At 51.7% G+C, this 14146-nt stretch overlaps 1 protein-coding gene across 6 annotated transcripts in view; it reads left to right on the top strand.

Moving 5' to 3' along the window:
* Positions 1-12983, top strand: part of IL17B (interleukin 17B) — a 61161-nt gene extending 48178 nt beyond the window's left edge. For 2 of the 6 annotated variants that reach the window (XM_061151707.1, XM_061151703.1), the window contains exons 4-9: positions 2355-2610; positions 6389-6474; positions 8461-8736; positions 9275-9408; positions 11508-11797; positions 12688-12983. In XM_061151707.1, coding sequence (XP_061007690.1) covers positions 9388-9408; positions 11508-11797; positions 12688-12919 — 543 coding nt within the window. In that variant the 5' untranslated portion in view covers positions 2355-2610; positions 6389-6474; positions 8461-8736; positions 9275-9387 and the 3' untranslated portion in view covers positions 12920-12983. Of the gene's footprint in view, positions 1-2351; positions 2611-6388; positions 6475-8460; positions 8737-9274; positions 9409-11507; positions 11798-12687 lie in introns of all 6 variants that reach the window. The other 4 variants (XM_061151706.1, XM_061151708.1, XM_061151705.1 and 1 more) reach the window with 4 other exon arrangements.
* Positions 12984-14146: the final 1163 nt, after the last annotated feature.

Here is a 14146-nt window from a genome sequence, read left to right as displayed (position 1 = left end):
TTCTATGAACCAGACTCTGGGCCAAGGGTTTACATCCATCCTCTCAGTTAATCTCATATCAAATCTGCGAGATAGGTACTTTCTCATGATCCTCACTTTATAGATAAGAGATAAAACCTTAAAGAGATGAACTAATTTGTTTGAAGAAAATAAATGGTTGGAGCCGAGACTCTAGAACCTGTCATTAACCTTTGTAAATCCACTGCCTGTATACTTCTGATCCAATTATGGTGCTTGTAGAGGCAAGTATCATGATGAAACTTCTACCACACTGTGTTGCTGAGAGATTCTGATGAGCAGAACCCACTCAGGCAGCCTACACAGGACTTGTAGATGAGAAAGGCGCCTTTCCTGGGCCAAGCCTTCAAGAGGTTTACTTGTCACTGCAGCACAACTTGGCCCATCCTGACTGATACTGCTTGTCACAGGAAGAGGGAACAGCTTTATTCTTTGTATTCTCAAGAGCAAATTTGTCATCAGATGAAGAACAGGGGAGACAGACATTTTTAAAAGAAGTAGAGACTAATAAGAAACTGGGAACATCTGATAGGAGTATCACTGAGTCGCCAGCAAAATGACGTGTAAGGTCCCCTTGAGCCTGTGATTCTAAGAAATGGTCTAAAAACAAGATTCGTAAGTGATTCTGGAATGACAGGGTCAGAGCTGGCTCTGTGGTTGAGATAATAAGATAGAATGCAAAGGAATCCCAATATGGAAGACAAAAAATTATGGACATAGTTATGTGATTCCTTGACTGAAGAGCCAAAACCAGTTTTTTCCAAGAGCACACAGTGTCGGGGTGGGGGGTAGGCTGGATGGAGATCACTGTTAGCCTAACCTTTGAACTCTCTCCAGCGCTGACTCAGAAAACATATCCCTTGGGCACCGAGCCCTCTCTTCAGACACATTTCCCTCGAATGTAGGTTTGTCCGTAGAGCATAGCCAGGCTGTGTCAGAAATGATCTGGATGGCTTTTGGTGCTCTGTGCGCACTGCCTAATGACAGAGTGCCCACTTCTAACCACAGCCTACATACAATGCTCATTCCCTAACTGGGGCAAAGGTTAGGGTTGGGTGGGGGTCAAAAGTGGCTTTGGGAGCCCAGCCTTTCATCTCAAGCTCTGCCACCCTTTTACCTACTATATGAACATGGACAGGTTATTTCCCTTCCCTGGGCCTCAGTTTCAACTCCTGTGAAAATCTTTTTTTTTTTTTTTCTTTTTATTCTTTTAATGTATGACCTCTTGTTAAATGTAGAAGTCTAGTTTCTGGTGTTTTCATAGCACAGTAGTGTAATTAAGCAGAGATCTTAGGGAAAAATCTGAATTCTCACTGTTCTGCCTACTTATGAGAGCTCCTGTGAAAATCTTACATTTACATAGGATTGATGCCAGGAATAAATAAAGTCACAGATATAAATGTGCTTTGTAAACTGTAGACTGTGACCAATGTAAGAGGGGTATCGCTAGCACAACTACTTGCAGCATCTGCCTGGGTCCTAGGGCTGGACCACCTCCGTCTCCCAGGGTCAGAAACCTTGAAGCTGTCTTCTAACAGCAGAAGAATGGATTGGGGCTTCTTTCCTGGGAACCAGACTTTGGAAATAGATTCCACCCTAGGCACTTCTTCCTCTTTCCCCACAAATACAGTATTTATGAGAACTGACCTTCCAATGGAAATTTGGCAAGATTTCACATTCTGGAGACATTGTACCTTCCTCCACATGCCCTGAGGGCTGAGGTCATGGGCTTCCCAGGAGATGTAGGAGTTCCCACGGATACAACAGGTACAAGGGACTGAGAAGAGAGGGGCCCAGTAAGACCCTAAGTCACAGGCTTGTCCTCAAATGTTGATACCATCCTCTAAAAGAATATGAGCTCAGGAACTGTTTTAACTGTTCACTGCTGTACACCCAGTGCCGAGAACAATGCCTGGTACATAGTTGGTGCTCGGTATATATTCATTAAATGAAGGGAATAAACCCTTCTCAAGACTTCTTAAGGCTCTTCCTTGCTCCTACCTCGAAGGTCACAGCTCCTAGAAACTTACAGAGCCTCCTAGACAAGGTATGTAAACCACCACTTGGTATGTCTTCTCAATGTTGTCTCCCAAGAGGTTCAGGCCACTGGGACAAGCTTCTGTTGGGAGGCCTGGGTTGAGTTCACCGCAGCTCTAAGAGCCTGCAAGTTTTGGAGGCTGTTTTCTGGTCAGGGGAAGCAGGGTGGGGATGGAAGCCTTGGCTGTGGCCATCAGGGCTCCTTGCTGAAGAGTGAAGGTGATGGATCTTGGAGTCTCTGCCTGTCCCCCAAGTGGCGCATAGTGAGTAGCCTTAGGGTTTCTCTCTTTTCTCAGCAGATCCTGCCCTGGTCACAGCAGGGCCCAGACTCTGGAGCCAGGCGCTTGAGAAGCACATATGAACAAGGTGTGTCCACAGCCTACAAGAAGCTTCTGCCTGATGACTCTTCAAATCAGTATTGAAACAAAACCCACACAGGCAAGACCCCATCCACAAATCTGCAGTCCTGCAGGTATACTCCAAAACCTGGGCAAAAAAAAACAAACCAGAACTATCTGAGCCAGTAGCTGAAGCCAATATGTAAGTCAGACTTTGGTGAGTACCATCCACTATTAGCTGTGTTGGGGGGAGCAGGTCTTTGAACCCAAGCTGCAAGGAAAGTGTCCCCCCTCCCCCTTCCCTTCCCTCCCAGGACTCCTGTCCCATAAGCAGCTGTGAGATACCACCACCTTCTCTGCTCATCCCCCACAGTACAAGCTCCCTCCTCCTCTGGTGTCCAGGCTCTGGGGGTCTGAAGAGAACATTTCTCACCCTTTCCTGCTTCCCCTGGAGGATGGGGCTTCCCACCCAAAGTAGGTGTAGACCCACCCAGCAAGAGGAGGGGCTGACAGTTTGTGGGGAGGAAATCAGAACTCTGGATTTTGTAAGTCCAGACGTCCTGTAAACTCTGACCAGAGTATAAACATCCCCTGGGACTGAGGGGAGGATATGCTGGTGGGCAGGGGGCCCGGCGCCTCCATCTGCCCTGAGGACAGGCTGTTTATCCCACATCCCTCACAGGCCCCCTTGGGCTCCTTCCTGTCTAGGTCTGGGCAAGTAGGGGCAGGCAGGATGGCCCTGCAGGGGGGCCTGAGGCTTAGATGTCAGATTCGACCTCTCCCGGCTGGAAGGGAACTTATAAAGCTCAGAGAGCCCAATTCTCTCTTTTTCTTGAATTTCCCTCACAACTGGTCTTCTGGCCTCCACTAAAACACCTCGGCTAATGGGGAGCTCACTCTTTCCCAGGGCAGTCCATGCTATTACTGGCACTCTGGCAGCTGAAAAGTTCTAGAAGAAAGTGATTCTAGAATTGTTTGGTGTGACCTGATTGAGCACAGCTAAGAAAGAATAATGTGTAGCATGGCCATTCACTGAACCCACACTGTGCCAGGTGCTTTATGTACATTTTCCCATTAAATTTCCCCTCCTCACAAGGAGGACACAGGCTCAGAAGAGTTGGGTTACTTGCCTGAGGTGACTCAGCTGTTTTGTGGTGGGGCTGGGATGCAGTTGCTATATTTCAAAGTGTATGCTTTAAATATTAATCTATGCTGGTTCTTCACGATCAAAAAGCAAAAATAGCACACATACCACAAAAACACCATGTAACAAACACAGTCACACACAAACTAACCACATTACTATAAAAGCAACCCAAACTAGCCAAATCTTAAGTATCCATTGTATGCTGGGCAAATCATAATTTTTATGATGAAGCCATTTTAACAACCCTATGAGGCAACTGAGACTCATTACAGTTAGAAAAAATTGGATGTGGCACAGCAAGTTTCAAGCACCACTTCTGAAGTCTGAAATTGCCACTATACCTTATTGCGTGATAGGAGGGGACTGTAGTATAATGAAAGACGAAACCTTTATCACTGTTCTTTTCAACAACAAAAGCTCCGAAAAGTGGGATGTGCAACCTCAGAGACAAATGATCGCCCTACACTGGAGGTGTCCAGCAAAGACGCTTTAAAAGGAGTTCTTACACTAGTAAGGGCTAACACAAGATATTCCCCAGTGTCAATCTGCAATCCAGAAACACAAACTTGACATTTTCAAGGCTGGATCCTGGGTGGAAGGGTGGCCGCGGTCACCCAGTCCCAGAGCACAAGCCCACTCTTAGAGTCCTACCCCTCCTCCACTCATGTTTCCTTGACTGCCCCTGGAAACAGAGGCATTGGCTCTTGGCCTGGGCAGAGGGTCATGTGGACGTGGTGGGCCTTCTGCATATCCCAGTGGCCGCCCATTCACCCAGGCCTTGCCCTTTTTTGAGAACTGGGAGCTTTCTGGCTGGGTCTGTTCCCACCAACAGCGTTCCCGTCCAGGGAGCTTAAAATAGTGCCTCTTGGCTGGGGCCCTGAAGAGAGCAGTGAGGGAGGCATTTGTGCAAATATGGGCCTGGGAGAAGAACTCCTACCCCGAGAGGGTGGGGGATGGGGTGGGCAGCTCAGCAGGAGAGCCAAGACCTCCAGTGGAGGATGCGCCCTCTTGGCCACAGCCCCCTCCATCTTGCAGCAGAGGCGCCTGCTAGTCTCCTCCTGCCTTCTCTGACCTTACTGGGTCCACTTGGGCAAATCTCTACACTGAATCCCCACAGGCCTTCCTGGCTCAGCCGAGGCTCCAGGGTGGGCCCATGGGGAACAGGGACCTCTACATTCTTCTGCTGGTTCTATCCTTGTCCCCCTATCATAGTGCCCTTCCTACCCAGGAACATCCTAGGTAGCAACCTTTTTTAGAAGAAAGATTATGCATTTAGCTGCACCAGGTCTTAGTTGTGGCACGTGGGATCTTTAATTGCAGCATGTGGGATCTAGTTCCCTGGCTAGGAATCAAACCTGGGCCCCCTGCATTGGGAAGGCTAAGTCTTAGCCACTGGACCACCAGGGAGGTCTTCAGAAGCATGCTTTGGAAGGCCCAAGTCAAAACTTGTTTTAACAATCACAGTGACAATTGCAGCTGCCACTGATTGAGGGCTTACTTTTGTTAGGTGCTCTGCTAAGGGCTATAACATGCACTATCTCGTTTGGTCCCCACCATCATCCACTGAGAGCCAAGTTACTATTATCTCTACTGTGCATAAGAAACTAAGTTCAGAGATGTCAAGTAACTTTCCTGAGGTCACACAGCTCTGAAGTGGCAGAGGCGGAATTAAAACTCAGGTCTGTCAACCTCTGGAGTCTGAACTCTGACCTCCTGGGCTGCATCTCCTCCTCTGGTTCTCCGCTGCTCTGGCCTCCCATGCTCATCCCAGCATTACCACCCTGTGTCACATATACATAGCTGTTTGGATTGAATGCATCAGGTATTTAGTGAATGCCTCCTATGAGCCAGGAATATTGCTGGGCTCCAGACCCACAGCTTGGAAACTCCTAGATCCCTATGAGGACTCTGTTTGGGCTTGAGTTCAGTGACTGCCCCAACATGCAGGATCTGGTTTGATGATGTCAAGGTGTGGCTGAGGCAAGCATAGACCCTCCTCAGTCACCAGCTGACCAGTTGGACATCCCTGCCTCCTTGCTGGCTGTGATGCCCGTCTCCTTCCTGCACCAGGAAACAGCATGCACAGGAATCAAATTTGCTTTGAATCCTCTGTGACTTTGGGCTCTCTGAGCCTCAGTTTCCCCATATGTAGATTCGGAATTAAATTAAGACCTCACCACAGGGTGGTTGGGAGGATTTAATAAAGCAGTGTACGTGGGACTCCCCTGGCAATACAATGGTTAAGACTCCATGCTTCCAATGTAGAAGGCACAGGTTCAATCCTTGGTTGGCAGACTGAGATCCCATATGTTGAGCAGTGTGGCCAAAAGATTAAAAAACAAACAAACAACCACAAAAAACAATGCTCATGAAAGACTTATCACTGTACTAGGTGGTCTAAGTGGAGGAAGAAATGGCAACCTACTCCAGTATTCTTGCCTGGGAAATCCCATGGACATAGGAGCCTGATGAGCTACTGTCCATGGGCTTGCAAGAGTTGGACACGACTGAACGGATGAGCATGCATGCATGCAGGTAGTCTAAGTAAATAGAATTAAGCAGCAGCTATTATTACTTATTGTTTTCCTGAAGACTACGCTGTCCTGGTGCCAGAGGCCTAGGGCCTAACATATGGTAGGTGCTCCAAGTAAAGGCAGTCACTCTCTCAGCAGACAGAAGCCACCACCCGGCCCTTGCCCCCTCACTTCTGGCTGGTTGCGTGTCATGCAGTTCCTGCTCTGATGTGGAAGGTGTCCCAGGCACTGGTCCTCATCAACGCTAGGGTTGCTTGGGCGGCCATGGGCAGGCACAAGGCTTTTACTTACCTGGTTTCCTTGTTTTCATCCAGGGAAAAGGAGTGGCTGGCGTGAAAGTTCTGCCAGGGTTTGCCTGCTCCTCAGGGGACATCTGGCTTTCTGGTGGTGCCACCTGGCGGTGAGTACAGAACTGCTTCTAGCTGGGCGGCCTCCGAGGGACCTGGTGGCTCTGAGCACGACCAGTTCCTGCCCCTTGCTCTCTAGCCCATGTAGCCCTTCCCTGATCCCCTGTATTGGTCACTGACTGTGAGGAAAGACCTAAGGGGTCTCTGTGGGGTCTCTGTTATCATGCCTCCTTCAGGCCTGGCTCTGACCTGTGGGGTAAGGTCCCTCAGTGGTCAGCCAGGGCTCATCCTAAGGATATCCTTCAGGTCTGATGACCTCTCAGTGGTTTCTAGAAACCAAGGTTGGAAGAACAGGCCTGCTTCCTGGCTTGAGCTGGCCCAGGAATGGGAAACCCAATGATGGTGACTGGGCCCATCCTTGACTCCTCACTGTACCTGCTTAAGTATCCACAGATCCCTCTCCCCTCTCTGGGGCCACTAGAGGGACTGGCCTGGCTTCTAGGTTCTCTGTCTTTTAAAAAAATATTTGAATTTATTTATTTGCCTGCGTTGGGTCTTAGTTGTGGCACGTGGGATCTTTAGTTGTAGCATGCAAACTCTTAGTTGCAGCATGTGGGATCTAGTTCCCTGACCAGGCATTGAATCCAGGCCCCCTGCTTAAGAATTAGGAGAATAAATTGTGCTTGAACCAGCCTTACCCAGCTTTGCACCAACATGCTGTGTGAGCTTGGGTAAGGCCTGTCCCTCCCTGGGCCTTGGTCTCCCTGTGGTAGAATGGTGATGGGGCAGGTGATAGGTGAGGAGCCCTGTAGTTCCCTGACTGGGGCCTTGGTACGGTGCAGATTCCTGGGGCTGCCTCATTAGAACTCTGGGGCCAGGACCTTGGAACCTGTGTGAAGTTGGAAGCTGAGGCAGCCAAACCCTGTCTTTGGGAGATGGAAGCCCGCAGTGTGTGTTGCTGGCAGGGAAGAAGAGTGTGGTGGTTTCAGGGGTCTTGAGAAGCTGAGGAACCCCCTTGTAGCCCAATTCCCACCTTTTAATTTCTCCCTTTGTGTGGATGCAGGGAAGGGCCCCCCAGCTGCGTGTCTGTGGGACCCCAGCAGCAGCAGCAGCAGAAGGTCAGCAAGAAGGCTGCACAGGTTACAGCCAGCTTGCCCCCATCCTTTGCCTCCTCATGCTGGCTGTTTCACACGTCCAAAGGACTGTGGTGTTGGGGCTGGGGCAGCCTGGGGTGGGACTGGGGGCCTTTGTTGCTTGAGGAGGTATTTTCAGAGTCCCCCTCCCTCTGGAGTTTCCAACGATAGAATAGAGCCCTGTCTAGTATTTGACCAAATATGGTGGTATCTCTCATGAGCTCGAGCCTCAGCCAGCTTCTCAGTTATGCTGTGGAAACCTGCCCCGGACAGATTAATCTTGTGACATTCAGGAGCGCCTTGCACCCTGCGTTCTTCCCCTCGGCAATTCCTGTAAATGGCCAAGAGTGGCCCCGAACAGGACGGTGCAGTCCTGGAGCCTGTCCTCTGTCCTCTTCACACCCCCTTTCACCTTCTCCTCAGGGGAGCTTGCTTGCTCACATTCAACTGGGTTGCTCACTTGAGGGGAGAGACCCAGACCAGGTCCATCCAGCACATGATTCCTAGACAAGAGGACCCTGGGGTTACCTAAGCTCATGAAATTTTGGCCAGAGCCGGTGAGGGCCAAAGCTCTCAGCTAAAAGGGTGGACCCAAAGAGGTAGAAAGGAGAGTTGGCTGGGTCATGAGAACTGTGCTCACTCTAATGCTGAATAGAACAGCTAACGTTCCCAGGAACAATTACACTATTATTGTACAGTGATAGTCTTCATAATAAACAGCTATGTTTATTGAGCACATACTACATGCCAGGCACTGTGTCAGCTTTTTAATGTGGCTTATTTCCCTTACTCCTAGTAACAACCCCTAGATGTTGTTCTAGACACTGGGGAAATGAGACTCAGAAAGATTTCCAGGAGAAATTTCCAGGCCACCACTGATTCCTGGGCATGGCTCCCATTTTACAGAGAAGGAAACTGAGGCTGAGAGAGGATGGAAGTCATAAGCAGCCACTCAGGGACAGGTCCTTGGAGTGGAGACCTTTTCTATGTGAGGGGGAGCATTGCATCCAGAAGGCTGGGACAATCGGCCGTCAAGTCCTCATGGACCTCATGAACTTGGCCCTTGTAAGAGCACACAGATTCAAACGAACACAAAACATGTTCGTAGCAGGCTGGAACTGTGCAGAAAATATGCCAAGAAAAGCAGCACGGGGGGTTGATAAAGCCCTGCCCGGAGACCAGGTATGAACCCCGGCTCTGGCATCCCTCACTCACTGTATAATCCTAGACAAGTCCCTTCTTCACTCTGGCCTCAGTTTCCCTGCCTGGGAACTATGGGGGTGCGGTGCCGAGGGCCTCTGAGCTCACCTGGGGCTGGCTGAGGCTGGAGTGCCTGAGGCTGTTTCCCTGGGAGATGGGGCCTGTGTCCTGCTCCTGGCCAGCGTGCTCCAAGAACATTTGCTGTCCTGACCAACGGACAGCCTGTCCCTCCTCCACCCTTGCCCCCTTGCCATCCCCCAAACTAACGAAGCTGATTGTCTTAGGTGGCCCTGTGGGTGCTGGCTGGGCGGCCGGCCGCAGGCCACAGGCGGAGGTGCCACCCGCCAGAGCCCCACCAGACACACAGGGCATTGTCCCTCAGTCAACAGCCCCTGGGCACCTCAGCCCGGCTCCTGGCCTGCCCCCACGCCCCTCACCGCCTGCCACTGCGCCAGGCCCGCCAGCTGGGAGCCCAAGGTTCCCAGGCGATGACGAGCCCACCCACCCACTCCCCCGGCAGCCCCCTGACGAGCTATAATTGCTGCGCTGAGTCCTGTTGCTGCCATTCTCGTGGCGGAGGCATCTGGGGTTCCAGGCGGGCAGCAGCTGCAGGCTGTTTGCCTGGCTCGCGGGATGGACTGGCCATACAACCTGGTACGTGGCGATTCCCCACCCCACCCCCACTCCTTTTTAGGGCCTGAGTGTTTCTTTACTTCTTCTCCATTGATTAATGGCCGCCTCTGTTTGGCTTGGAATCTGCAGAGGCAAGTTCTCCCTCTGTCCTGTCCCCCAGGACGAGAGAGAAACAGAGACTGGTCTCAGAGCCTGCAGCTATGGCCAGCGGCTCCGGCTCCTGAGCTGGGCGCAGCCCCACTGCACCAAGGCACTTTCAGGCCAAAGGCAACTGAGGAGATCTTGGCAATCTCAGTTATCGGGGTTTTTCCAGAGTCTCTGTGTCCTGAGATCCAGGCTGTGTGACCTTGGGCAGGTCCTTCTGTTTCTGTTTCCCATCTCTAAAGGGATGAAGGGAGATGGGTTCTCTTCTGAATTTCTCTGAGTGGAGAGCCAGGGTTTAAGAATGCCATGTGAGAAGCTCAGATGAGAAAGCCTATTGTTAGGGAGATGTCTTTCTGTACCAGCGACTTGAATCTGTCATGGGTTTGGTGCCAAGAAACGGTTCTACCAAGAGGGGCTCTGCTGAAACTTGTTTGCAAGGTCAAGAATAGCTGGGTAGGCAGGAGAGATCAGCACGGGCCATGCGGGTGGTGGGGTGAGGGGTCCAGGGCAGGTAGGAGCCTGGCTAGGCTCAGGGAGGAGATGAAGTCCCCTCTGGAGGCTTCTCCCTTCTAACCAGCCTTGGCTCCCACCCAAGTCCTGGCCCTCCTCTCCCAGCTTCCTGTGGAGTCTGCATTCTGCTGGGCACCCAGGTCCTCTCCCATGTGACTGAGAGGCTTTCCTGATGCTGCTTGTTGTGCAGGGAGAGGTGGGCAGAGCGGGTGGGGGTGAACAAGGGGTCGGGAAGGCAGATGGTTGGGGTGTGGAGGAGCAGAGAACCAGTGTCTTGGAGTTCATCAGGGGTCTCTGGCCATGACCTGCACACATCACCAACTTCATCTCCTGCGCTCACCTCCTGTCCACTCTATTTCAGCCCCACCGTTTCCTTTCAGCAAAGTTTTAAGCCACTGAAACTTCCTCTCACACGGTTCCCTCCCCCACCTCCATACCATTTTTAGGCTCCCTCTGCCTACATCTGCCTCTGTCTTATTCTTCAAACCTCACCAGAAATGCCCCCTTCCCCAGAAAGGCTTTGCAAGACCACCCCACTGCCACCAGGCTAAGCGGGTGGTCCTGCTCGTCTCTGACCACAAGCTGTGTGGTCCCATCCTCACCCTGCTGTTAGCGAGACTTAGGTGCTTGTTTCTTGTTCACCATCTGTTTTCCTTGCCAGACTGCAAGCTACAGACGGGCAGGGGTGGTGACACGCATTCATTCATTCAGCAAATGTTCACTGAATACCTAAGTGCCCAGTACCGTGCGGACATGGGGGACAAGGCAGTGTGTGGAAACAGATAGAGTGCTGGCTCTCTCGGAGCTGGTGCTTAGTGGGGCCTGACTTGGGAAAGGATCACACGTACACTGGAGGACGGCAGTCATGAAGGAGGCATGGGGCTGCTGAGAGCCCAAGAAGGTCCACAGAGGCCTCCCTAAGGAAGTGATACTGGAGTCGAGACATGTGGGGTGACTGCAGGAAGCAGCCTGTGCAAAGTCCTTGTGCAAGGAGAGGAAGGTTCGAGAGAAGGCCTGAGGCTGAAGCATGGATGCAAGAGGAAGCCAGGTGTGATTTGAGGAGGGAGAACACAGCAGAGGTCTGGCCTGGGGAGGGGATGTTAATAGGTTGGCATTCCAACCTATTGTTGGGCAGGTGTGGAGAACTGATCGGAAGGAGCCAGGGGGAGATGGGGAGATGTAGAGTACCAGATAGGAGGCTGCTGAGCTGTCCGGGAAACTGACAGGTTAGTGCAGGTAGAGAAGTGGATGGGTGGGGAGGTTTTTAAGAGGTGCAACAGGATTTAGTGACGAATGCGGCATGCACGTGTATCAATACATGTGTGGTGGGCTGGTGGGACCAGGCCAGGGCTTGACAGGTGGCTCCCCTAGAGGCCTTTCTTCTTCTCTCTCCTTCCTTGTGCCTGAGTCTTGGCCTAGACAGTGACCTGTCTCTCCCACCTTTGACCTTTGGCCTTCCTCCCCAGCTGTTCCTTCTCACCATTTCCATCTTCCTGGGGCTGGGCCAGCCCAGGAACCCCAAAGGCAAGAGAAAGGGGCCAGGGCGGCCTGGGACCCTGACCCCTGGGCCTCACCAGTTGCCGCTGGACCTGGTGTCCCGGGCAAAGCCCTATGCCCGCATGGAGGAATATGAGAGGAACCTGGCGGAGATGGTGGCCCAGCTGAGGAACAGCTCCGAGCCGGCCAGGAGGAAGTGCGAGGTCAACCTGCAGCTGTGGCTGTCCAACAAGAGGAGCCTGTCACCCTGGGGCTACAGGTAGGCCAGGCCAGGCAGCCATGGGAAAGTTTTGTGTTGGGGGTTGAAGGGGATGCCCTGCCCACTGTCCTTGTCAAGAGTGAAGACCTTGGATTCAGAGGCTTAGGTTTGCATCCTGGCTCTGCCTGGCTATGCCTGGCTGTAGCATTTTCTACATCTCCACATGGTTAGGATACACTGCTGGGCTTGGGAATCAAGACCCGCTGCCCCTAGGGGACAGCAGTGGTGTCTTACCTTGGTTGTAGCTCCACTTCCCAGCACAGGACCTGGCACACAGAAGGGGCCACGTGTATACATGTTGATTAAATAATAAAGAAAAGGACTGACCTGGAGGGGTCCTCACTCACGAACCCAGGCCAAAGATTTTTAGCCACACAATTTATATCTTGAGACTCTAGAACAGTATGTTCATAGAACTTTCTGTGACAGTGTAAAGTCCAGTGTGGTAGCCACTAGCCTCATGTGGCTCCTGAGCACTTAGAATGTGGCTAGTATCACTGAGGAGCTAGTTTGGATTATTTTAAGCTCGAACAGCCCCATGTTGCTAGTGGCTCCCATACCTGGAATGTGGCAACTGAAAGGGTCTGTAAAGACCCTCTGAAGCCGGGCTTCTCCTTTGCTGTGCCCTTGACCTTCTTGGGGATCTTATGAGTATGTAGGCTTTGATTCAGGAGGAATAGGGTAGGGGGAGGTTCTGCATTTCTAACCAGCTCCTGGGCAATGCTGATGCTGCGGGCCCACACGTCCACTGCCTGTCCTCCACATGGCACATGCTTGCTATGCAGTCGAAACCTGGGCTAGGAAAAGCAGGGGCGTGGTGGTGGGTGCCGGTTTGTCCATCCCGCGATCTTCCTTCTTTCTGCCCTGCGTTCTCTCTTGCCTTCCCACAGCATCAACCATGACCCCAGCCGCATTCCTGCAGACCTGCCGGAGGCGCGGTGCTTGTGTCTGGGCTGCGTGAACCCCTTCACCATGCAGGAGGACCGCAGCATGGTGAGCGTGCCCGTGTTCAGCCAGGTGCCTGTGCGTCGCCGCCTCTGCCCGTTGCCGCCACGCACCGGGCCCTGCCGCCAGCGCGCGGTCATGGAGACCATCGCCGTGGGCTGCACCTGCATCTTCTGAGACAGCCCTCCCCGCACCCCCTTGCCTAGCAAGGCGATGAAAAGTAAAGGCTGTCTTTTGTAAAGCAAGACCTTGGGTTTGCTCCTTGTGGCTCTGAAGCCAAAACTGGGTGGGAGGTAGATTTCGATCAACATGGAGGAAGATTTTCCATCACCCAGAGTTCTTCAACACTGAGATGGGTTATTACAAAAACTGTACATTCATTTTTACCATTTAAGTGTTGGTCGCTCAGTTGTGTCCGACTCTTTGCAACCTCATGGACTATAGCCTGCCAGGCTCCTCCGTCCTTGGAATTCTCCAGGCAAGAATACTAGAGTAGGTTGCCATTCCCTTCTCCAGGGGACCTTTCTGACCCAGGGATTGAACCTGGGTCTCCTACATTGCAGGCAGATTCTTTACCATCTGAGTCACCTAGGAAGTCCTTTCTACCATTTAGGGCAGTCAGATACTTTCTTTGCATTTATAAGCCTTTATTTCAGTCGCGTTATTGGAGCTTTGTTAGTAGAAACCTATCTAGGAGTGAACAAGGGCTGATTCTCCCTGGTGAAGTCAAGGGTCACTGCAAACAAGCCCTTGCATCAGGGGGTTGGGTGGGGCGGGATAGGGAGTGTGCCTCGGAGGGTGGGGAGGGGGGCCTGAGACTTTGTGTTTCTAATGTAGTGGTTCCCAAGTGATACTGATGCTGCTGGTTTGGGGACCACATTTTGAGTACTGCTCACTTATACCAAGACCCTTTGCTGATCAAAAATGCAGTGTGGGGACTTCCCTGGCAGTCCAGTGGTTAAACTCTACCTTCCAATGCAGGGGGTGTGGATTCGATCCCTGGTTGGAGAGTTAAGATCCCACATGCCGTGGGATACAGTCAAAAGTTAAAAAAAAAAAGCCTGTATGGACTGATTTGTCCTAAAGCTCCTGCTGACTTCTAACCCCCGGACACTAATCCCTCCCCCCACCCAACCCATTAGACCCTTGCAATCCAATCCTCCTGTGCCCTCCTAGCCCCTGCAGCAAATCCTAAATCAGCTGTTCTAGGGGCTAAAAATACCTTCTCTCTCTGAAGACAGCTGAGGAGCTCAGGCGGTGTTTTCTGAAGGTAAGAATAGCTGGCACTTTAGAGTTAATTTCGAGAAGACGGCCAACCGTCAGTGTAGAATACTTGGCTGCTCAAACTTCAGCGCCTAAAGCAGCCTTCGTTCTGAATGTTTTCAGGGTCTAATTCATGAAAGG

The sequence above is a fragment of the Dama dama genome, chromosome 9, assembly GCF_033118175.1.
Source record: "Dama dama isolate Ldn47 chromosome 9, ASM3311817v1, whole genome shotgun sequence".
Classification (NCBI taxonomy): Eukaryota; Metazoa; Chordata; class Mammalia; order Artiodactyla; family Cervidae; genus Dama; species Dama dama.
This window is presented reverse-complemented; position numbering and strand designations above follow the sequence as displayed.